General features: G+C 49.6%; 3 protein-coding genes across 8 annotated transcripts; all 3 read right to left on the bottom strand.

Moving 5' to 3' along the window:
- Window positions 1-34: 34 nt before the first annotated feature.
- Window positions 35-3926, bottom strand: C10H6orf136 (chromosome 10 C6orf136 homolog). Its single transcript, XM_065885699.1, has 6 exons — window positions 3771-3926; window positions 2047-2448; window positions 1674-1762; window positions 1298-1498; window positions 411-480; window positions 35-332 (listed from the first exon to the last, which is right to left on the bottom strand). The coding sequence occupies exons 1-6, from the start codon at window positions 3840-3842 to the stop codon at window positions 219-221; spliced, it is 948 nt and encodes a 315-aa protein (XP_065741771.1). The 5' UTR covers window positions 3843-3926; the 3' UTR covers window positions 35-218.
- A 274-nt stretch (window positions 3927-4200) lies between these two features.
- Window positions 4201-16244, bottom strand: ATAT1 (alpha tubulin acetyltransferase 1). Of its 6 annotated transcripts, none has more exons than XM_065884775.1 (13): window positions 16118-16244; window positions 15583-15643; window positions 15378-15469; window positions 15197-15257; window positions 14960-15073; window positions 14671-14772; window positions 10186-10231; window positions 9998-10066; window positions 8341-8412; window positions 7928-8171; window positions 5064-5143; window positions 4930-4972; window positions 4201-4579 (listed from the first exon to the last, which is right to left on the bottom strand). In XM_065884775.1, exons 1-13 carry the CDS (start codon window positions 16222-16224, stop codon window positions 4405-4407), a joined length of 1266 nt encoding a protein of 421 aa, XP_065740847.1. In that variant the 5' UTR covers window positions 16225-16244; the 3' UTR covers window positions 4201-4404. The 6 variants fall into 6 exon arrangements, with proteins under 6 accessions (XP_065740847.1, XP_065740848.1, XP_065740849.1 ...); XM_065884776.1 differs by lacking the exon at window positions 16118-16244 and adding an exon at window positions 15830-15903 and having other exon boundaries at window positions 4405-4579; XM_065884777.1 differs by lacking the exons at window positions 4201-4579; window positions 4930-4972; window positions 5064-5143 and adding an exon at window positions 7359-7392 and having other exon boundaries at window positions 16118-16224.
- A 495-nt stretch (window positions 16245-16739) lies between these two features.
- On the bottom strand, window positions 16740-23013 carry MRPS18B (mitochondrial ribosomal protein S18B). Its single transcript, XM_065885488.1, has 7 exons — window positions 22578-23013; window positions 21293-21401; window positions 21093-21190; window positions 20617-20685; window positions 19217-19283; window positions 17895-17954; window positions 16740-17316 (listed from the first exon to the last, which is right to left on the bottom strand). Exons 1-7 carry the CDS (start codon window positions 22755-22757, stop codon window positions 17021-17023), a joined length of 879 nt encoding a protein of 292 aa, XP_065741560.1. The 5' UTR covers window positions 22758-23013; the 3' UTR covers window positions 16740-17020.
- Window positions 23014-23237: the final 224 nt, after the last annotated feature.

Here is a 23237-nt window from a genome sequence, read left to right on the forward strand (position 1 = left end):
AGATTCAGAGAAGGTGACATGGAAATTCGATCTCATATATTCACTTAGATTTTATTATTTACAAGTTAAGTTACACAGCAGCTTTACACGGCATGAGATGGAAAGTAAAGGAGAAGAGAGAAGAGGGGAGGAAGCTGGCTCCTGAGGTCTTTGGCCACCTCCACCTCCTCCTCTTGTGCGTAGCAAGTCTTCCGTGCTGCCTCTGCCCCAGTTCCTGATCAGCCCTTGGAACACAGGTGTAAGTTGGGTTCTGGCTCCGACAGCCCCAGAGCCACCAGGGCTCCCACTAGCAGCTTCTTCACGGGCGTTGGGGGTGAGTGTGAAGGCATCAGCTGCAGGGAGAAAGGTTAATGCCAGCTGGTGGGATGTTCTACCCCATCACCCCACCCCTACACGGCCCTAGGACTCACTTTGTCTAGGCGATGGCGACAAATGAGGCCGTTGGAATTCAGGTAGAAGGTGGAATAGGCATCATAGGTCCTGGTGAAGGGAGAAAGGCTCACTGAGGGAGAAGGGGACTGGTCCCAAAGTTTAACTCAAGCATTTGTTTAAACTAGTAGTTCCTAAACTTTACTACATATTATATCACCTGGGGATCTTTTAAAAATCCTGAGGTTGTTCCCTGGCCCAATTAGATCAGAATGTCTGGCACCGATATTTTAAAAAGATTCCTGGGGCTTCCCTGGTGGCGCAGTGGTTGAGAGTCCGCCTGCCGATGCAGGGGACGCGGGTTCGTGCCGCGGTCCGGGAGGATCCCACATGCCGCGGAGCGGCTGGACCCGTGAGCCATGGCCGCTGAGCCTGCGCGTCCGGAGCCTGTGCTCCGCGACGGGAGAGGCCACAACAGTGAGAGGCCCGCGTGCCGCAAAAAAAAAAAAAACAAAAAAACAAAAAGATTCCTGGGTGATTCCACTGTGCAGCAAGGTTTGGGAACCGCTGGTCTGGGCTGAGCCTAAGAATTTCTTGGGATTCTACCTGTGCCAGAAATTTACCAGGTACTTTACCTAAGGTTGTGAGGCACCGCTTATGAGACGGGAGTTTTCATCTCTTCAGTAAGTATTTGAGTACCTACTATGTGCCAGGTAATGTACATGAAGAAGCTGAGTTCAGAAGCTTCCTAATAGATTCAGAGTCTCTATTTTTTGTTAGATTAAAGTAGACAAAAACAAGATCCTGCCCTCAAGGAGCCTGCAGTCAAGTCAAGGTAGATCCAGGATTGTCTAGAAGACTAGACCATAGATTCCCAAAAGGGTAAGATTAGGAAATTGTAGTGCGTTTCTTTTCTCACTTCTCTTACCGGTAAAGCTCTTCCTTGTCACGCTTATAGAAACGCAGAAAGAGTAGGTGGATGGGCAGCCCCACAAGCCGCCAGCGGGCTTGCAGGGTCCAATTCTCAGGGTGGCGGGTCAGCTGTAGAACCTCCAGCCGAAGCTGTGCAAAATAGTTCCAGGCCAGGAAGCGGCAGAGGGTCAGTGACAGAATGTACCATGTCCGGCCTCTGGGAGGAAGGAATGGGAAAGAAATCTCATGATGGCAGAATCAGAAAAACAAACTGGTATCTGACAGTGGGATGGGGAGCAGCAGTGAGAAGCGGCCTAGGACATTCTCTAATAAGTGAAAATAGCATTGGGTCCTTTTCCTCCCCAAGGCCCTACCCATTCGTGGATTCTCACTTGGTACGCATGTTCAGGATCTCATTGATGAATTCCACATCCGATGAGTAGAGAGTGTAGTCGTGGGAGTGAAGGAAGAGACTGGGAAGCTAGGTGGAAGAAGGCATCAGACCGGGAGGAAAGAAAAGATGATCCTATTTCTCAGTTTTCTATATTTAGTGTCTCTTTATTCATGAGTGAAAGGTCATCTCATCCCATGTTTAACTTCCCTAATCCAAACTGAGGAGCATCTTTTCCTTGGGAAATGTTTATAACATATTTATATGCCCGTCTTATGGTTCCCAGAAAGAATCCAGTTGACTGACTCCCTATTTTTAAAAGTTACCTACATCCCTTCCCATTTCGGACAAAGGCCACTTCTGAACCGACTTACCTCTTGTCTCAGTCTCTCGTACATGACAGCCAGGTGCTCCTCCATACTCGGATCTCCTGATGGAGTGGCCGGGGAAGAGTGGGCAGTCCCAGAGGCTTGGAAAGGTATCAGAGCCCCAGGACAGGGGCAGGGAGGTCCCTCAAATAGGCTCCTAAGCCCATCCAGGCAGCCGCTGTGTAACTCAGGTCCTGGTCCCTCCTCCCCCTTTCCTGGGGGGAGAACCACCCATGGTGAGGTGAGGGCTTGGACCTGAGGGAGAGGTAGTGGGGGAGCTCGGGGAAGCAGCCGGGTGGGAGGGCTTGGGGGTGGGGGAGACCAGAAAAGAGGCAGAGATGGAGAAGTGGTTGTCACGGAGTGAGGCCAAAGAGGTGGGAATGGTAGGGCCCGTGGAGAAAGGTGGTCCTAAGGAGGAAGAACAAAAGGGAAAAAGATAAGAATCCAGCTGCCTAATGCCCTGCCATCCAAACTGCCCCTTAACAAGCTTCCAGTCCCACCTGCTCCTTCTGACAGGAGAGATGGAACTACTAGAGGGAAAATTCATCTCCATCTCTACTTAAAACAGGAGGAAACACTTTCCTGTGACAAAAGTACACATACCTCCCCCAAACATTAGCAAGTACTTTTAGATTTGTTTAAGATTCCAAACCCGTTTGGGGGCAGGTCTGCCTCTCTTACAGCAAGAATCATAAGAGTGCATATTTGAAGAATGAACAAATGAATGAATAAGTTACAGGTCTTCTTGTACTGTGGCCTCTAACACAACTCCAGGAGTGTGTCAAGCAGAGGTTATATAGAGAAAAGTTAACATCCAACTGGAACTAGGAGACTCTTGAGTTCCAATTCTATCATGTAACCTTAGGCACTATCTCATTTCCTCAGCCTGAGGGAATGTCCTCCTATAAACGAGGACGATGAAAGCACACTGAGTTATTATGAGGACTATATGAGATAATAATTGTAAATAAAACTTTGCGACCTGTTAAGCAGTAAGCTCATCATTCGGGCTCCTCTAATGACACGAAAAGGCCCAAGGAGACTGTTAAAGGCTGGACCTCATGCCCCTGGTTTACTGATGTCGAAACTGCGATGAGGGAGAGGTCACCCAAAGTCAGGCCTGACCCGAGTCCCTGCGTTTCCAACGAACCCCCCCGAGGGGGTCTCATTATCGGGAGAGCGGGCGGGCCGCGCGGGTACCTCTGTCCCCGACGGTGTCCCGGAGGCGCCGTCTCCAACGGGGGCGTGGCCATCTTGCCCGCCCGGGCACAGGGGCCCGAACAGGGTCCACCCGGGCCGGCCTTCCCGCCGGGACCGCTATCCGGGTGCAAGATGCGCGGGCTGCAGAGCGCGGCCCGCAGGTCTGTCTGGTCGGCTCCCGGGAGGCGCCGCGAACTTCTCCGCCCCCTGCCCTTCAAATCACCTCCAGGCACAGGTAACCGCGGAAACGCGGGCGAAATGCGGACGCGCCCCACCGCCCCAGCTTCCAGCCCGCCTGCCCCCGCAGGCCCGGGAGACCGACGTCCCGTGCTCTACAGGGCTGGCGGCGCCGCCCTCGGATCCCCACGACCCCTAACCCCTAAACGCGCCGCCCCGCACAGGTGGGAAGGAGCGGCGGGACGTCACTGCGCCTGCGCGACACGGGGCGCGCGCTCCGCCCCGCACGCCGACTCTGGGGAGGGTCTCTCCCCGCCCCCTCTCCTCCCCTCCAGCTTCCCCTCTACTCTTACCTGGGGACGAGCCTGGTAGGCACGGAGGCAGGGGCCGAGGCGCCGGGCCGCCCCCCGGCTGGGCTGGTACATGATCTTCCGGGAATGGAGAGAGTACCTCCCGTGTCCGGCCTCCTCACAGGGGTGAGCGTGCCCCGGAGCCGGCTTCTTGAAGGGGAAAGGGGGGGGGGGTGAAGGGCTGAGGGGAGGGAAACGGAGATGTTGCGCGCTTGCGCACTGCGGCGGGTTCCAGGGAGGCGGTGAGGCGCTGGGTCTGCAGTAAGTGCGCCTGCGCTCGCCGGATCGGAGGCTGCCTTAGAGCGCTTGCGCAGTAAATTAGCGGCCTCGAGCACTGCTCTCACCTGTGGCGCTTGCCCAAAAGTGGGCGATGATGGGGCTGAACGGGGCGCGCGAAGAGTGACGGGTGGGATTGAAATAATGACAATCGCGGTTTTCAGTAGCTCTCGTGATAAAAATAAATACTTTATTGCTGTGGTTAAAAATAAGATACAAATGACTTGGCACTTATAATAAAGCCTGTCGAATGAATGAATGAATGAATGAATGAATACATCCATTGTGAGGGCGGGCTTTGGCTAGGTCCTGTGTGAGAGAGAAATAATACTGACTTTGAAGGTGTGAGAGGGGGCTGCGGTCACCAAGGCCTGGTGCTGCGACGTTCCTGCAAGTTTCGAATGAACCTGGCGTTGAACATATCCCCACCCATTGTCCAGGACTGGGCTGGTGGAGCCTGGGCCTGTGGAGGAACTGTGTGCATGGGTTCCTGCCGAGACCCATGCTGTGACAAGACCTGCTCCTCACTGGCAGACCTAGTAGGTGGGAGATGGAGAGTGGTTTACAGGGGTACTAAAGGGAGAATTAAAATCACAGCTTCTTAAAGGGCTGACTGGCTCTTGTGTAGAGGATGTATGATGGGGTATGAGGCTGGAACCATTAGTGCTATGTCCAAACCTGAAACCCCTCAGAGACTGCCAAAGGGAAGCACTCGAGTCGAACCTATGGGGAAAGAGGCTTGTAGGGTGTTAGGTGGAAGGCTTTGTGGGAGGAGCTGGTGTCCAGTTCAGAGAGTGAGATTTAGGAGGAGGAAGTAGCTGAGAGTGATGTTAGGAAAGGAGTCAGAGGTGGTGCGAGGCTGGTAGGGGAGGGGGTCAGACCTCACCTATTCTCTGTTTCCTGGTCCCCCTGCTTCAGTTCTTGGTTGCCTGTGGGAATACCAGGCATGTGCATGGGAAGGCTGGAGTAGGTAGTGAATATGGCCTACTTGATTTGCGGATAAGGAGATGAATAACTTACCTGTATTGGGGGATGAGGAATTCAACCGCCCATGGCGGCTATAGCTGCAGCTTTGGGCTACCAGCCCTGGGGGAGTCCTGCTGTAGAAGAAATGTGAGATGATGGGGAAAAGGCTACAGGATGAAAGATGAGTGGGTATGGAGGAATCAGGAGAATAATAAAAGGAACAGCACAGGAACAGAGAGAGAGGGGTAGTTATCATTCCTATGGGATTTTAATCAAGTTGTGCCCCAGAAAAGGGAAGGGAGCTCATTTTATACCCCAAGGTTTTCTGAAGCAGTCCTGACTTGCTGCTTTATTACTCCTAGTTGAGGTAATGTGTTAAAAGTAAGGCCAAATGTGCTCCAAACCATGTCATAAAAACAAATTCAGGGGAATTCCGTGGCGGTCCAGTGGTTAGGACTCCATGCTTCCACTGCAGGGGGCACAGGTTCAATCCCTGGTTGGGGCCTGGTCGGGGAACTAAGATCCCACAAGCCGCGTGGTTCGGCCAAACACACACACACACACAACCAGATTCACATATACGCAAAAAAATATTTTTTTGTTGGACAAGGTGCCCTGATGTTTGGTTTGGAAAACATGATTACCTTAATTTTAGGATACTTCAGCCAGAGGGAAATAGGGAGTGGTAAGGCTGAATTAGGAAAAGGACTGTCTTGAGAAAGAGATCCAAGGGTTTAGTGAGGGAGAGGCCAGGAAACTAGCGGGAAGAGGAATTCAGGAAACAATTAGGGGACTGTTATCAGGAGGCAATTAGTGGATCCCAGAGATGTTAGTAAATCTTAACATCTCAGCAAGGGCTGGCCTGGGGTAAAGGGTAGAAGTGACTAGGGAGAGCTAGAGGTTTCTGGAGAGAATGGAGGAGTAGATATAGAAGGCTACACAGAGGGATCCAGCGACTACATGAGAGGAGACAATCCACAGAAGATCCCACAATGAAGATGAGGACAGGCAGACACCAGATCCTGCAAGGGGAGCTCTAAGGCTCCTTGCTGGAAGATCTGCAGATCTCACAGGTGAGGGAGAGAGAGGGAGAGAGGTCCTGAGATCCCAGGAAAATAAGGGGTGACGCACAAACGAGGCTGAGACCTTAAGGTTTGTTTGGTGTTTTTTTTTTTTCTTTTGTAGTTTTTATCATTGAAAATGTCCATTTAAAAAACACAAAAGAATTCACACTTTATTCAGACAACACTGAGAGGGAGAAGAAAAAGGAATGAGTCAGAAGAGAGGGAGATCCTGCTCCCAAGGATTTCGGGAATACAGTAGGGGTATCAACTAGCACACATCCAGAGGGTAGGGAGGGGGAAGGATGTTCTATACCCTGGGTATGGAGCAGGGAAGAAGGTTCTTGCTATGGAGGAAAGAAGAAAGGAAGGCCAGAGGAGGAGTTCCCCCATCATCTCAAGACAATCTCACAAGACAGGAATCTATCAGCATCTAGCGACCGGGGAGGGATGGCTGCGAGAGGGTATTCCAGGAGCTAATAGAGCCTTGAGACTCAGGCTTAGCTTCTGAAACTTGGCTAAGAGTGATCCTAGGGTGCTTGCTGGGATCTACTGCCAAGAAGCAAACTCCCTCACAGAACCTGGACCCAGGGTAAGTGGTGGTGTCTGTAGAAGTGTGGCGAGTCTGGAGCCTCAAAGCAGACATCAGCTCGGGGGTCCCCTGACAGATACACATACACACAACATGTGGAAATTAAGAGTTTGGCAATGTTGAGTGGATCCCTTGGGGAGCTGGTAAGTCCCTGTCCTACCTGACTGGACTGCTCTGAAGCAGAGCTCACTCACTGGCTGGCGTCAGCAGGCTGATAGGGTAGCTGTGGTCGGTAGCACGAAGCAGTATTAGAGCTACCAGGAGACAGTGTAGTGGGACTATAAGATTCATTCCATGGACAAGACTCTTTAAAAGGTTTCCCTGGTAGAGGAGGCCCTTGGACCTTCCATGGTGTTCTAGAATCTGACTGCAAGCAAGACTATGCTTCTCTGGATAATTAGTAGGAGCCGCCCGACCAAGAAGTCTGGCAGCAAATGGGCTGTCTGTGGGAGAGTGTTCAGAGCCCGAGTTAGGAGAGAGCGGGTGCTTTCTATGGTAAGAAAAGCTACAAAGCATTAGGCCATCTGGGACCCTGACAACCCAGTTGTCCAAGAAAGGGGAAGAGGGAATCCTATGGGCTCTGTCAGGTTCCCCTGGATGCTGGGGGATACAATGGAAGATCCGGTCTGGGGTTCTCAGGGAGGGAGTCTCTGCCCTTGCCAGGTCTCCCAGGGAGGGGAGAGGCTTAGCTGTCTGTCAGTATCGACTCTCATCAGAGCGGGGAAGGGAGCTGTGGAAGGATGTTATGGACAGGAGGAGGGGAGAGGGGAAATGGAGGGGAGAGAAAAACAGAAAGAGAAGTCAGAGGTGAAGAGAAAGCTGGGGAGAGAAAAAAAGGAGAGGCCCACTCTCTGCCTGCCGGGATGGGCTCCTGCCACACAAGGCACTGACCCAGGGCTGGTGGCTCCCCAAACTGTGTCAGAGATCCTGCCCCTTCCCAGCAAATGTTAAACCATGATTTCCCCAATCTTAGAGGCTCAGTCACCCACCTAACGGATCTGTGTTCTTCCTGTGCTTCCTCCCAGCTCTCCCTTAAACTAGACTCCCTAGACTCTACATAAAGTCCTATTCTGCTCCTTCACTGTAATTTATTTCCAGACCACTCCCATAAATATTTTCCAATATATTCTTCTTGAAAGGTTTCAGGACTCTCCAGTCTTCCTGTCCTATTGCTTCATGTCTCTGATGGATTTACACTGCCCTCTGCCATTTCTAACACCCTGTCCGACAGTCTTGACACTCCCTAACCCTCCAGCTCCTATTACCTGGTGCGGCGACGCTGGGCCGGGCTGCCGCCTGGGTCAGTAGCAAGCAGAAGGCGGGCGGTGGGGTGCGGGGGGCAGAGGCGCAGGGAACGCAGCAGCTCCTGCTCTGGCACGAAGGGGCGGAGGGGACCCCGTTCTGGCGAGTTTCCCAGGCTGCTGGAGCGTGGGGGTGGGTGGGCTGGAGGTGTAGCACGGCGAGGGGCCCTGTTCAAGGGCCAGGGAGGCTCCACAGCTACCTTCAGAACTGGGGAGAGGGAGAAAAAAGAGCAAGACAGAGAAGAAAAAGGAAAGGGAAGAGAGTCATGACAGCAAAGATTAGAGTAGAAAAAAGAGAAATCAGAGCCTTTAGAGAGAACAAATCTTTCCCCTGGGTTAAGGCCCCCCCAGGCCCAGACCCCCTACCCCAGTCTTACATTCTCGGTCACTAGAGGAGTATGGCTTTATGTCTCCCTCTGCTCTCTTGGGTGGCAGCTTCCTTGCTGGAGCTGGCAGTGGAGAGGACACAGGCAAGGTAAGCATTAGGAGGCATACTGTGCACCCCTTCACTACCCCCACAACCCCAAACCTCTGATCCCTGACACCACAGTTCCTCCGGGGAAAGGAGACTTCAGCTCCACCGCAGAAGCAGCTCTGTGGCACTGCCATCACACCAAAAGGGAATTCGGGGGGAAGGCTGGAGCATTTTGAGGAGAGCCAGAAGGAGTAGGCTGAATGCAGAGTTGGGGGGAAAGATCTGGGGGAGACTGTGGGGCCTGGGAGACGCAAGAGAAGGGCAGCCAAGGGAGGCGAGCTCTTACTGTCAGTGGGCGCTGTCAGGCCCCCCTGGGATTCTGGGGCAGTGGAATGGTCCCAGCTGGGCCACCGAGGACCCCAGGTCCCTCTAGATGAGACGGACAAAGCCCTTGGTTAATCAGGAATTGCTTTGGAGAGGTCAGGGGAGGCTGGGGTGGGGCAAAACCTCCCTTTCCGGAGCAAAGATAGAAAGAGATTTACGTTTTATAAGGGGAAAAAAAGGATGAGGTAAAAACACAGACACCTGGAAAGGAGTCACCAGAGTAAATGGGAGGCTAACGGACTGTCCCAGCCCTGTCTCCAGCCTCCTCGCTTCTCCACTTGCCCCTCCCTTTCCCTCTCGAGAGGTTCCTTCTCCATCACACGTGGCAAATGAGAGACTGCCCAGCGGATCCACTTAAACTTTAGGGTCCCTCCCGTGTGGACCTGGTCCTCACCGTCCTTGTTGGCTCTCTCTCCCTCACAGCTTTGGTCAGCAGGAGCTAGATGGGGGAAGCCTTGGAAAGCAGAGCCGGTCACGGATCTGAACTGCCTCTCCGTGCCTGACATTGGTGGATGCTAATCACTGTTGAGAGATTGCTGTCTGGGTGGTGGTTACTCTGTTTCCTGGCCACCGAGGAGGTGAGAGAGCTAGCTACAGAGCCAGCTCCTTCAGCAAAGGGCCCTTCTGTGCAAATGCGCACAGCACGGCCAGCAGAAGGCTGTGCCCCTCGGCCTTGAGAAGGAGGAAGGGGTGGGGCTCAGCCTGGCAGGGAGCATGTGTGTGGATGAGGATGGAATGTGGAACCTGGGCAGCATTTCAGTACCTCCTAGGTATGGTTTCTCCAGATCAATTTCATTATTTGGTTGGAAATGTTATAAATTCTGAGTGTTATCTTCTAAAACTAGTATTTAAGCTCTGGACCATTCATGTCACTATTCAGTGACTGGAAATGGAAGGGCTGACTGCACTTGCCTGTCCCTCACTGGCTGACAGAAGCCTGAGGAGTTTACGAAGGAACATGACTCTGGCCTATTTTGATGGGCCCGAAGCAGCAAGAGGCTCCATCACTGTCAACTGTCAAACAGGCTTCCGATGAGCTTGCTTAGTTGAAAGTCTTGCCAAATATAAATACACTGAGCTCCCATGAGGGCAGAGGACATGGGTAATGTCTGCTGGGGACTTGGGCTGCTTTAGAATTCTCCCAAACTGCCCACAGATTGCACTGAGTTCCCAGTGGCCTCCAGAGTGACTAGCCATCACAGCACTACAGATCCACCCATTCAATGCAGCTTTACCAGCGGGCATAGGATCGACTGCAGCAGCACAAGAGTGTCGAGTTGCCCTCAGAGAGGTAGCAGGGGGCCCTGTGAGGAAGGAAGCGGTGGTGCCCCTCAGTGCGGGGTCCCGTGGGACCAAGAATCCACCTCCTTCCTTCCCCTCACCCCAACTGCTTGACCAACACACACAAGGTGAGAAAACTTACGATGCTGATGGGCAAAGAATCCTTCGAAGATCACGAAGTTGTTCACCTGTAAGATGAAACAAGCGAAATATATTTGTCCATTCAGCCACTCAGCACATACTTGCGTATAGAACCCTGTGCTAGAAAAACCACAGTGGGAGGAATGAAAGCCAGCCTTCTTGTCCTTGTTGACAGACTTAGTCAAAATCTCAGACCCTGACAAGCTAATCCTAAAGTTGAATTGCAGAGGACCTCGAATAGCCAAAATAATCTTCAAGATTAACAAAGGAATAACAAATTTGGGGAGGATTCATACTTCCTGATTTCAAAACTTACTACAAAGCTACAGTAATCAAAATAGTGTGGTAGAGGCACAGGACAGACATAGAGACCAATGGAATGAATAGAGTTCAGAAACAAACCCATGTGTCTATGGTCAATTGATTTTCAATAGAGGTGCCAAGACCATTCAATAGGGAAAGTATAACTTCTTCAACAACTGGTGTTTGGATAACTGAGTATCTACATGCAAGATAATTAATTTGGACCAAAAAATAGCTAAAAATGGATCAAACAGCTAAATGTAAGAGCTAACACTGTGAAACTCTTAGAAGGAAACATTGAGGAAAATCTTGATGACTTTGGACATGGTTTCTTAAATATGACACCAAAAGCATAAGCAACAAAAGGAAAAAATAAATTACACTTCATCAAAAGTAAGAACTTTTGTGTGTCAAAAGACACTATCAAGAAAATGAAAAGCGGGGCTTCCCTGGTGGCGCAGTGGTTGAGAGTCCGCCTGTGGGTGCAGGGGACAGGGGTTCGTGCCCTGGTCCGGGAGGATCCCACATGCCACGGAGCAACTAAGCCCACGCGCCACAACTACTGGGCCTGCGCTCTAGAGCCTACAAGCCACAACTACTGAGCCCGTGTGCCACAACTACTGAAGCTTGCGTGCCTAGAGCCCATGTTCCACAACAAGAGAAGCCACCGCAATGAGAAGCCTGCGCACCGCAATGAAGAGTAGCCCTGCTCACCGCAACTAGAGAAAGCCGCATGAAGCAACAAAGACTCAGTGCAACCAAAAATAAAATAATAATTAATTTTTATAAAAAGGGCAAAGACTTGAATAAACATTTCTCCAAAGAAGATATACAAATGGGCAATAAGCACTTGAAAAGATGCTCAACATCATTAGTCATTAGGGAAATGCAAATCAAAACACAAAGAGATACAACTTCACAACCATTATTATGGCTATTATAAAAAGAACAAAGAAAAATAAATTTTGGTGAGGATGTCAAGATACCAGAGCTACCACACATTGCTGATGGAGATGTAAAATGTTGCAGTCATTGTGGAAAAACCGTTTCTCAGTTCCTCAAAGAGTTAAACACAGGATTACCATATGACCCAGCAATTCTACTCTTAGGTATATACCCAGGAAAACTGGAAATATATGTGCTTGGAGACATGGCTTGCCCAAAGTCTAGTAGCTACAAGTGGCAGAACTGGGTTTCAAGTCCCAGACTCCTGATTCTAGTTGAGGCATTTCAGCCAGGAATACAGTGTAGTCATTAGAGGGGGCTATGGGTTCAAATTCAAGCTCTACCATTTATTAGCTGTGCAAACTTGGTCAAGTCGCTAATCTGTATAAACCCAAAATGGGGTCAATAATGGCAACTACCTCAAAGAAATGTACAAGGATCAACAGAGATAATGCATGTAGATACCACACAGAGCTCATGAAACATCAGTTGTTATTGGGTTGGCCAAAAAGTTCGTTCGGGTTTTCCAGACGGATGTTACAGAAAAACTGGAACGAACTTTTTGGCCAACCCAATATTATTTACACTCTATACTGCCCTGCTCTTACATGTTACCTGGGTAATGCATTTGATGCTGGATACTGTGTTTCTTCCGTTGCTCTCTGCTGCCTCTTAATGGAAAAATGATGTGCTACTCTGGGAGCACAGTCTAAGGAGATCCTGTCTATCTCCTGTTGTAATGTCTACCAACCCACCCACCCTCATCCTTCCCCAACAAGCATATGCCCAGCACTCCAGCCAAACAAAACTGCTTGCAGTGCCCTGAAAGGTAGATTAATATCTCTCTGACTCTGCTCGTGCTGGTTCCTACATGAAAAGCACCTTAGCCTGCCCAATTCTGTCCACCTGACGAACACCTTTCAAGATTAAGTCAAGCCTAACTCACTTTATGCCCCCTCTGTAAGCACACCAATTAATCACGTTACAAGGGATTAACTATCCGTGCTCCTACCCAAGGCTCGCTTGTCAACCCAATCCCAAGCCCACTCAACGACACTGCTTCAGCAATTCTTCCCACTTTCTCTGACATCAGATTTTCTTTCTGAGTCATTCTTATGCTGTTCATTTTTATGCAACTGAAAAGAATCAACCCTCCCTTGATCCATATCCCCCTCTAGCTCTTGCTCTATTTCTGTTCACATTAAAGCAGCATTTAAAAGAGTGGCCTATTCTTGCTGCCTCCAGTTCTGAGCTTCTCAATCTCCTAAAGCCACTCCATCCAGGCTTCCACCCACGAGTGTGCTGAAACCGCTTGTCAGGAACACCAGTGGCTTCAGGCAGCAAAATCCAATGGTCACTTCCCAGACCTCTTCTTACCTCACTGATCAGTAGCATTTGACTCAGTAAGCCATTCCTGCCTTTTGCAAACACTTTCTTCACTGGCCTTGCAGATCACTTTACTTCCAAGTTTGCATCTACTTCACCAGTCACTCCTCAGCTGCATTTGCTGCTTCTTCTCCTTCCTGACTTTCCAAGAGTGCCCAAGGACTCAAGTGCTTGGACCACTTCTTTATAGATACTCACTCCACGGCGGTTTCATCCTGTCTCACTGCTTTCAGTACCCTACGTGTGGTGAAAACTCTCCACCCCGAACCTCTTCTCTGAACTCCAGGGAAGTAACCAACCTGGACTCATCACGGACATCTCCAATTAACATATTCAATATGGACTCCTACTATTTTTCCCCAAAGCTGCTCCACCTTCCATCAGTTAATGCAATGCCATCCTTCCAAGTGCTCAGGCCAACAACTTTGGGATCACCCTTAACTCCCTCTTTTTTTTCACAGTCTATCAAGAAAAATTATTTGCTTTAACTTCAAAATACCTAAAATCTGACCACTCCTTACCATCTCTACTGCTACCATTTTAGACTGAGCCACCACCATTTTCCAGCAGGATTGTTGCTTCCTAACTTGCTTGTACCCTCACTCCTCTACTACCTATTCTTAACAGGCAAAGTGCTCTGGTTTAAAGTAAGTCACATCATATTCTCCCTCTGTTCAAACCCCTCTGATGGCTCTCCTTTTCTCATTTAAAGGCCAAAGTCTTTGCAATAGCCTATAGAGTCCTAAATGTCTTTCCTCCCCCAATTACTGCTCTGATCTCATCTACCACACTCCCCCCTCACTCATGCTGCTCTAGGCACACCAGCCAATTTTCCAGGCACACTCCCACCTCATGGCCTTTGCACTAGCCATTCCCTTTGCCTGGGATGCTCCCCCTCCAGATATTACTTAGCTCACAGTCTCACCTCTTTAAGTTATTGCACAAGTGACACTTTCTCAGTGAGGCCTTTCCTGCTTATCCCATTTAAACCTGCAATCCCACACACTCCCACCCTCACATGGCACTCCCAAGCCTTCTTACTTGCTCTCGTTTTCCTAGAGCACTTATCATCAATCATAGTATATACTTATTACGTTTGTGTCTCCCCACGTAGAATATAAGCTCCGTGAGAACAGAGACTTTTATCTGTTTCATTGAATAAAGTCTTTCTAGAGCCCAGAACAGTGCCAGGTACTCTAATATGTATATGTTGAACGAATGGACAGCATTAGCACCATTATATTGCATCTACTTATAAACAAACCACCTTCCCCAAAATAGACCACATTTCCCTGAGGACAGGGAATGCGTATTATTCTGAGCCCTTACTAAATCTTGATAGACTAGGTAATGGTCTATGTGAAAACAAGGAGATGAAAATGAGCTGATTATGTTTGGGGCATAGACATATTATTGGGTGTACACAACAGCCCATGATGAAGAATTAAAATAGATGAGAGGGCTTCCCTGGTGGCGCAGTGGTTGAGAGTCCACCTGCCGATGCAGGGGACATGGGTTCGTGCCCCGGTCCGGGAAGATCCCACATGCCGCGGAGCGGCTGGGCCCGTGAGCCATGGCCGCTGAGCCTGTGCGTCCGGAGCCTGTGCTCCGCAACGGGATAGGCCACAACAGTGAGAGGCCCGCATACCACACACACACAAAAAAGATGAGAGTGAAATAGCTGCAGGATGAGAGATGGTACCCTGCCCCCCCAGAACTTACCTGTATAAAATAAGTCCTATATAATAGGGAATAAGGAGTGCATGGAAAGTGCCACTTGTTTGCCACAAAAAAAAAAAAAAATAAATTCAGTGGGAATGCTCAGTGGGGTCTACTCTCTGAAACCTCTAACCTGTGGGACTGTGGTCTCCAGGCTGTAGTGTTTATTCAGGAACTTCAGCAGCTTCTGTGAGGGTCGGTCAATAGCCAGTTGATGTGGTTCAACTCGCTCCTTCTGCAGGCAACAGGAGACTCAGGGTAGGAGCAGGCATGGGGAAAGCAGGCCAATAGGAACCCAGTCACCTGGGAAGGATATGGGAACATGGGGGGTGGGAGGGTGGGAGGCAGGGCCTCTGGAAGGACTCAGGACAAGGGGCCTTTGATCTCCATTTTGGATGAACTGGTGAAGAGATAAGTAATACCTGCAACATATACTGGAAGAGTTCTCGTCCATGGCCATGGCGTTGAAGTGACTCATGGATGTAAAAGTCCAAGATGCAAAGTGGTTCTACCTCATTGTGAGCCTCACGGTCATCCTAAGAGGTAAAAGAACAACAAAGATCTTCTAGGACCCAGACAGCATTGCCACCTTCCAATCTCCAGCACTTCTGTTCTCAGGAGCCAAGGCACATGAACTTTTAGTTTCCAATGACACTCACCAGTACAAAGAGTTTCTTATATCCAACTTTAAGGAAGCCAACAATGGCTCCTTTTCCAGCCCTGTAGGTTGGAGAAAATAACAATAATTAGCAGCTATCTGGAAGAGGCAGAGTCAAAAAAGGGAGAGGGGCTGGGAGAGGGAGGAATTAAGTATAGGGTAGAACGGTATTTGGCACTCACATTCGAGCTGAAGTATCTTTGAGTATATACATAACGTGGCGGTTACTCTGCATCCTTGATGCACTGGTGATGGGAGCAGGAAGATGCTGGGCCTGCCAGGAATTTGAAGACAGACTTTCTACAAGTCCCTTCCACAGGACCCAGGCCTCCCTTACCAACTGTCTCCAGAGAGGCCTCCCTTTACTCCATGTAGACTCCACATTACCTTAGCAGAAGCCTTGCCCAGTTCATCTACAATGGTCATAATTTGCTGCTGCAGATCAACACTACAGAAAGAGAAGAGATCAAGAGTCAGATACTCACTGAATTAGAGGGTCCTGGGCACTCACTCCCTGGGAATCTGGGCGATAACCGCAACCCCAGTTCGGTACTTCAGGCCCTCTGCCTTTACCTTGGAATCTTCCAACCTGATTTCCCACCCCACTCTTCTGGAACCCAAACTTTTGCCACACCTCCTTTCAGTGTGGTACACTCCCTCCTCCCTTGAAGTTATTGTGGGGAAGCAGGAAGGGCAGGTCAACCACATCCTTTGGTTGGAACCACGATGGGGCCAAGGGATGAAAGGTGACAGATTCAAGCCCCAATCTACCCCACCAGTTCTAGGATCAAATGTCACCAAAAAGGCGAGCCAGAACATCAAAAGGAGCAGACACTAGTCAGTGAGAAGGGGGCGTGGTGCCTGGACCAGGTTTCGAGAGGAACCGGGAGAGAAGGGCCGTGGGGCAGGTTTGAGATGTCACCGGGCCGGCGTTGTGGTTCCGGGTCGGCGGGCCGGTGGCCGTAGGTGCTGGTCTAGCACCGTGATCCGCTCCGGGAGCAGCGCGTCCACATCGAACGGGAACTCCATGGCCCATTGTGCGCGGCCGGACCCGCCCCGCGCGACGTCACTTCCGCCCCTCCGCCACCGCCCCGCCCACCGCCATCTTTACTTCCCCTGCCGCGCCCCCGGGGCCCTAGGGGGGTCGCACCGCCCCCCTCCACCACCACCGCCCCCCACCCACCGCCGCCCGCCACCCACCACCATCCCGGCAGCCGGCCCGGAGACCCCGTTCTTTTTGCCAGACCAGCTGTCACTTAGCAACGCCACTCATCCCATCCGCGCCTCCCACGGCAGCGGGTGCCATAGCAACGCATTTTTCTTAGGCCTAGTGTCTCACTCTCCAACCCTTTAGCCCCTCAGTGGGAACACTGTGCATCGGGCACAGGGGGGCACAAGTGATCATCACATAATGGCACAACTGCTCATCCCAGGTGGCTTCTGGTCCCAAGAGTGCACTGATCGGACTGGCTCAAGCCTGACCACTCCTCTCCCCACAGCAGCACCCACTGCCCCCCAATCCTCCATAGCATTCATCTGAAATGCAGCCCAGAGACAGGATACAGCTTTATTGTGGAAAAACCCAGTTGGCACAGGTCTGAAACAGTAGCAGAATGTACAGCCTATCTATTAACAACATATAGGGGCTGGGGCTTCCGATACACGTCTGCGCTGCCCTCCCTCAGCCTCAGATGTATTTATCCCTTTCACCAACAATCATTTCCTTTCTCTGGCCCTGGGCCTGCCACTGGCCACAATGTAGACAGCTCTTCAGGATGAAATACTGTGTAAGGGACCCTCCGGCTCCCTTCCTAGTCTACAGCTCCTACAGAGCAGTCTGGGGGCCCGCCTGCTCAGTGGAGGAGGCTTCAACTGCGGCTGTGAGGGGCACCTTGGGCATTGACTCAGGCGGAGGGCCACTTTCTTCTCGGAGATGACCCTGGTAGAGCCGACGAAGGCGGGACAGCTCTCTCTCTGGTGGTTGTTTCCAGCTGTACCATGGGTACCAGGGGTCACCTGAAACCAGAGTGGGCGCTGGCGGAGTGACACTCACAGCTCCATGAGAGGTACTGAAGTCAGGGTCCCGGGGTTCAACCTGGGGAATGTGGTAACTGAGGAGACCTGGGGGATTAAAAAAAAGAGAATGCCAGGGAAGGGAGGACAGGTACTTCAGATTAAGACAGATAATAAGAAAAATGACCTATAAAGGGAGGGAGGGACCAGTCAGAGCCACTGGGTTCATTTATGCATGTGGTATGCTGCACAGAAGCAACTGGCCAAGGGGGCAAGTGTGGGCTGACGTGCTGCCCAGACTCTTGCTGCCAAGCTGTGCAGGCCTGTGCCAGGGCTATGAAGCTGCATCTGCCCTAACATAGAGGTACCTTTTCCTAATTTGTGCAGAAGTGTCATGGAGCCCAGGGTCAGAAATTTATACAAAGCTCCTATGATTTAGACATGGCATTGGGGCAACATTTATAAAATAAGAAGGCAGAGAAAGAAGAAAAAGAGGACAGGGCAACGACAAGATAAGAGACTCAGGAGAGGAAACAAGAGACAGTGGAGTGATGAAAGAAGAGATTCTTTGGAAGAACATGAGTGCTACCTTCTCAGATAGGTGGGAGCATTTATACCCACCCTCCAGCCCTAAGTCACCTTCCTTATGCCTAACAAAACTGCGCTGTGCCCCTTCTCATTCTTACCATGATCCCTGGCTTTCTGGATGGCCTGGGTCAACTTCATGTGTTGCTTCATACAGACCCCTGTGAAAAAAGGTAACTCAGAGATCATTTTATAAGTCACAGTAAATGAAGAACATAACTGCTTCTACATGGTGATAGAGGCTTAGATTTGGAAAACCTAGCTCTACCTGATGACCCCATTCCCCTGACCCCTCGGCAAGGCTTGGTTTCCCCTTCTGCCCAGTGGGAAGAACCTTCTCTCTCTCTCTGCGAACCAGGATGAAGACTTAGGAGGGTCTAGCCACTATAGAGAAGCCACTTAACAGTAAAGGTTTCAAGACAGGGAACAGAACACAATTCAAAGGGCAAGTGTGGTTAAAGGGCTGAGTTGGACAATCCACAGAGAAAGATTCAATAAAAGAAGAATGGATTTCAGATCTGGGCAAGATGATCTGAGAAAGTAGCAAAATAGTCCCTTCAGCCTTTTACAGCCTGACTATAGAACTCTTCTTAAAACTCCTTGGGAATTCCCTGGTGGTCCAGTGGTTAGGGGCTCTGTGCTCTCACTGCCGCGAGCCCGGGTTCAATCCCTGGTTGGGAAACTAAAATCCCACAAGCCGTGTGGTGTGGCCAAAAAACCCCACAAAAAACCAAACTAAGCCAAAACAAAAACAAACTCCTTGACAAACCAAACTCCACCGATTATGCTACCACACCACAAAAGGGTGGATTCCAATTATTCTTTGCAAATTTATCTTGCTTTGGAGCAGGGGTTGGCAAAATGTTCTCTGTACAGGGCCATATACTGGAGGCAATGTGGCATATGTTTTAGGCATATATTATAGTCTGTCTCAGCTCCTCAACTCTGCCACTGTAGCCTGGAAGAAGTTGTAGACAATATGAAAATAAATGAACATGACAGTGAGCCAGATTTGGCCTGTGACTATAGTTAGGGAATAGATGTAATCTTGAATTGGTGAGCTTACGCCAAATTTGGGAAATCTAACTGAATTGTCAATGGAATAAAAGTAAGGTCAATTTATGAGAAAGCCTTCCGTAAAAGTGAAGAGACCCTATAGAAAGGAAACAATCAGCACCATTTACCTTTTAACAGTTCCATTTAGATAGTTTGCTTATACTGGTACTCGCCTGTATCTTCTGTTCACATGTAACTGTTTTAGCGTGTGAGTATCCCCATTAGGCCAAGATTTCCAAAAGGTTCCATCACATTTTTTAGGCCATTAGTAGGAACCACCAAATAAATACCTGTTGTCTGTCTTAATAAATATAAGAAGTGCTGTAAGGAAAAGCTATTCTGGTGGTGACAGGGATGATGGGCTGACCTGTATATGGAGCATGGAAGATGATACCCGTGTGGGCGCAGACAAACTGTTCCAAGAGCTTCACATTCTGTAGGAAAAAGTGGTGGAGAAACAAGAGAGAGGGAAGGGAAGGTAGCAAGACGATTAGAGACTAAAAGTGCAGAATCCCTGCATACCCACACAAATGACCTTGACCCTTCTACATCTCTCCAGGTACTACTTTCCTTCAGGTCCTGGTTTTAGCCCCATCCCTTTACTGAACACATTCTTGCAACCTTTTTCCCTTTCCTGGCCTTCCAACCATTTCACATACACATCCTACGTTTTGTCACTGAGACTCACATAGAATTATCTTCTGCAGGGGTTAGGTTCTAAAGTCAGTCCTTCATGCAGCAAATTAGGGACAGTCTGTTGGAAAATCCCTGAAATCACCCAGGAAGTGTAGTACGTGTTATAATGTACATTTACAAATTATTAACTTATATAAATGCATGGTATATGTAATGTATATGTTTACTAAAATCAATTTTAGAGATTTAATTATTAGAATGACTCCCAGACAGTAATTAATCACAGGTGGTGAGACTTCCAAAGAAAAAGCAGGTGTATCTGTGGAGTGGAATGGCAGGCAGAATCATCTGCACTCTTCAATCTGTAATCTTTCTCTCTCCCTTAGTCATGCGATTTGTTATAAACTGTATACAAATGATTATAGCCTTTTTTGGGTAACCAATTATACACAGCTGAAATTGAGAAGTATCTTCTGGACTCCTCTACAACCTGTATCAGAAGGAGCCTGAGAGCAGTCAGACACCCCCATCTGCTGACTGACTGACACCTGAATGCCCTCTGACTTCTCTGATGACCAGCCATTCAGCTTCTGCCCTAATACCTTGTAATACTGCAAGCTCGGAAGGGCACTTTTCCATTATCATCTTTATAAGGTTTTTGAATACTTTAAGGAACAAGTTCTGTCCTTATCACAATGAAGGTTTTTTGAAAAAATAACTAGATTATAGCTTGCTTCATGTATCTGCCCTCCAGCCCCAAGTCTCAGCATGCCACCAAACATCAACATGACAACGAAATAAAGAAAATCTCCGGAAAAAACTAGTCCAATCTACCTGCTAACAACTGTGATTGATATAAATCAACCTTTGGGCATTGCCCTCACATTAGAAACAAGCATTTCTCTTGCCAAATTAGACTGTAAATTTCATAGACAAGGGATGAAACTTTTTAGTAAAACCCTTAGTAGAGCGCAAAAGGCTGGAGGGAGGAATGTTTTTATATTACCAGAAAGTCAACACAAAATGGACTTTAGGGGCACCAGGATATGAAGAGCGGGGCACCTAAGGTAATCTCTTTAGCATTGCAAAAAAGGCTCCAAGTCTTTATCCTAGAGAAAAGATTCTCCTTACCCTAAAGTCAACGTGCAACTTCTGATCCCGGCAGATGGGGCAGGGATTCCCAGCAATTTTATTTCCACGCTGTAGAGAGAAGAAACTGGCAGGTGAAGCTGTTCAAAGCCCTGTCAGAAAGAGTGTTGCTGGGGACTTCCCTGGTGGTGCAGTGGTTAAGAATCCGCCTGCCAATGCAGGGGGATACGGGTTCAAGCCCTGGCCTGGGAAGATCCCACTTGATGCCGAGGAACTAAGCTCGTGCACCACAACTACTGAGCCTGCGCTCTCGAGTCCGTGCTCCACAACAAGAGAAGCCACTGCAATGAGAAGTCCATGCACTGCAACAAAGAGTAGCCCCTGCTCCCTGCAACTAGGGAAAGCCCGCATGCAGCAACGAAGACCCAATGCAGCCAAAAAAAAAAAAAATGCTGCTGCCGCTGTCACTATGGCCTCCAGCCCCACTCCACATCCACGTGCCACACTCAGAAACTCACAATACATGTCTTTCGAGTCCGCTGTGGGGGTATTCCACCTTTGTGGTTGCGACGGTAGTCAGTCCAGACAGGGCGAGAACCATAGCGGTTCTGGTATTCTGAAATGAAAGACCATACAAGTTTGGGTGGTGGTGATGGGCGGGTCTCTGTCCAGTTATTTAAGACCTCACTTGACCCTCCCCTTCCCCATTTAGAAGTACCTTCTGAGTCCAGATATTTCCAGGGTTCATCCTTATAAGGGGAAACGGGAAGTGGGAGCAAAGAATCGTCCTCAGGGGGGGCTTTGGTGCAAAGAGTCTGGAGGGGAACCTATAAAAGGAGGAGCAGAGGCGAAATGAGACAATGAGTTCAAGGACAAAACCTGATTGGTTTGCTGCCCACACTTCAGGGAGAAAGGGGAAGGCACGCCCACTGTGTAAATGAAATACAGCAGGAATATGCTGTATATGGGAGGTAGCATTTTGTGGGAGATTAAGTTTACATCAACAACGACTATCCCTACCTCCAACTGGATCTTGAAAGAAAATGTAACATTAGAAGATAAACTAGCACAGGTGACTGGGAAGCAAATTTATTTGAAAAGACAACTCAAAAACCTGGCACGTATAAGGCATTCATGCTTTCTGGGATGAACTCAGTCTACTGGAGGAAAAGGGAGAATGTCCATCTTCTTGGAATTAAGATGTGTGGCAGGAAGGGGATGCAAAGGACATGCGAGTCTCCAACTCGATCCAATCCAATCACTCAGTTGCCCAGCCTTCTAAGAAGTTGAAGGTCAACATTCCATATGGCAGAACAAACTTAAGTCCTAACGCTACCTCTAAAGCTACCAGGCCTGTAATTAACTCTATGGTGACCCCGTCACCAGTTTTCAGTCCCACTTTAGGGAGTGGCAGCTGGGCAAGCCTTCCCATCTCACCCTGCGCCACCAAGAATCTGCCCTGCCCATAACCTCCAGGGTGGTGAGTACGTAGGCTGGAGGGAAAACTCAATCCAAAGTTAAGCTCTCACGTATGCTTTGATAAGAAACTGATTTAGTGAGATAAAGAGCCGAGTAACTGGTCCCAGGTCATGAGAATGTATCCTGGCTTTATTGGAAGATAGTAGGGCTGGTAGAAGCTAGTGTCCCTCAACCCAAGAACACTCCCTGGCATCGAAGATTTAGACACCACCTGTACAGTTAATAGTTGGTTTGTGTATGGCCAAGAGATCCGTTCCACCGCCTATTTATTCAGCCGAGATGGAAACGGGAAGAGGAAGACATCCAACCCCTGCTCTTTACCCTCGACTCGAGATTAGAAAACGTGCGCTGTACTGAGGAATGAGAAGGGAAGGAGGAGGGTGGTGGAAGCAAAGCGTTGCCTTGACAGCCAAGGTAGAAGCACTTGGGAAGGCCTCGGCTCCTGGATTCCCAGCAGTGGAGCGATTACCTCGAAAAGGTACAACCAAATCTGGCGTTGTACAAAATGTGCCCCAAGGCGTTACCTGAACTCCGTAGGCACCTCTGAAGGGCGAAATGCTAGGAAGGCGCCTCAGCAACACGTTCAATGTGGAGGCAGCCATCTTGACATACGCATAAACCAGGAAAAGCGACTGCGCATGCTCCAGGAAATAGATTAGGGTAGGGCCAAGGACGACCCCGCAGTGCGGAAGGCGGCAGCGCATCTGCGTCAGGACGGAAGCGTGAAAGGGGAGCCGTAGGGAGAGGTCAATTTCAACTGCGTCACTATCGAATTCGGCCTCAAAATTGCATTTTTGCTGAACCAGCCAGTACGACTCTTAGATCGCATTCTTACAGTTTGTATTTTAAGCAATTTTGAAGTCGATTTTGACCGAGATCCTCTCACTGCGCATGCGCCGGTCCGATTCTACCAACCCTTGGTGAGAAATGATCTCGAGGGCGGAAGTGGTGGAAGCAGAGGAAAGGGAGGTGCTAGGCCGCTAGGTCAAGCGCACGCTTTCGGGGGCCAGGAAGGAGGCGGAAGAGGGTGCCCAGGGGAAGGGGCTGAGCGAAGGTTAAGGCAGGATAGCCAATCAGCTGGCGAGTTGTCTTATTGGTTGCCCAATGAATTCACGCCCCGCGCACAGTCTCTCGCCGCAAGGGCGTTTCACTAGCACGTTTGGGCGCGTTGGGCGGTGTCCGGA

The sequence above is a fragment of the Phocoena phocoena genome, chromosome 10, assembly GCF_963924675.1.
Source record: "Phocoena phocoena chromosome 10, mPhoPho1.1, whole genome shotgun sequence".
Classification (NCBI taxonomy): domain Eukaryota; kingdom Metazoa; phylum Chordata; class Mammalia; order Artiodactyla; family Phocoenidae; genus Phocoena; species Phocoena phocoena.

Excerpts from the sequence above, each read along its gene's own strand:
- C10H6orf136 (XM_065885699.1), bottom strand. The coding sequence starts at position 3,842 with ATGTACCAGCCCAGCCGGGGGGCGGCCCGGCGCCTCGGCCCCTGCCTC. Across the intron at positions 2,449-3,770 it reads CCTACCAGGCTCGTCCCCAG|GACCACCTTTCTCCACGGGC; the intron begins GTAAGAGTAGAG and ends CTTCCTCCTTAG. Across the intron at positions 1,763-2,046 it reads ACGAGAGACTGAGACAAGAG|CTTCCCAGTCTCTTCCTTCA; the intron begins GTAAGTCGGTTC and ends TCTTCCACCTAG.
- ATAT1 (XM_065884775.1), bottom strand. The coding sequence starts at position 16,224 with ATGGAGTTCCCGTTCGATGTGGACGCGCTGCTCCCGGAGCGGATCACG. Across the intron at positions 15,258-15,377 it reads AAAGATACTTCAGCTCGAAT|GGCTGGAAAAGGAGCCATTG; the intron begins GTGAGTGCCAAA and ends TCCAACCTACAG. Across the intron at positions 8,413-9,997 it reads AGTCGATCCTATGCCCGCTG|CTCCAGCAAGGAAGCTGCCA; the intron begins GTAAAGCTGCAT and ends CTCCACTGCCAG.
- MRPS18B (XM_065885488.1), bottom strand. The coding sequence starts at position 22,757 with ATGCGCTGCCGCCTTCCGCACTGCGGGGTCGTCCTTGGCCCTACCCTA. Across the intron at positions 20,686-21,092 it reads GGACTCGAAAGACATGTATT|CGTGGAAATAAAATTGCTGG; the intron begins GTGAGTTTCTGA and ends TTCTCTCTACAG. Across the intron at positions 17,955-19,216 it reads CTTCCATGCTCCATATACAG|GGGTCTGTATGAAGCAACAC; the intron begins GTCAGCCCATCA and ends CTTTTTTCACAG.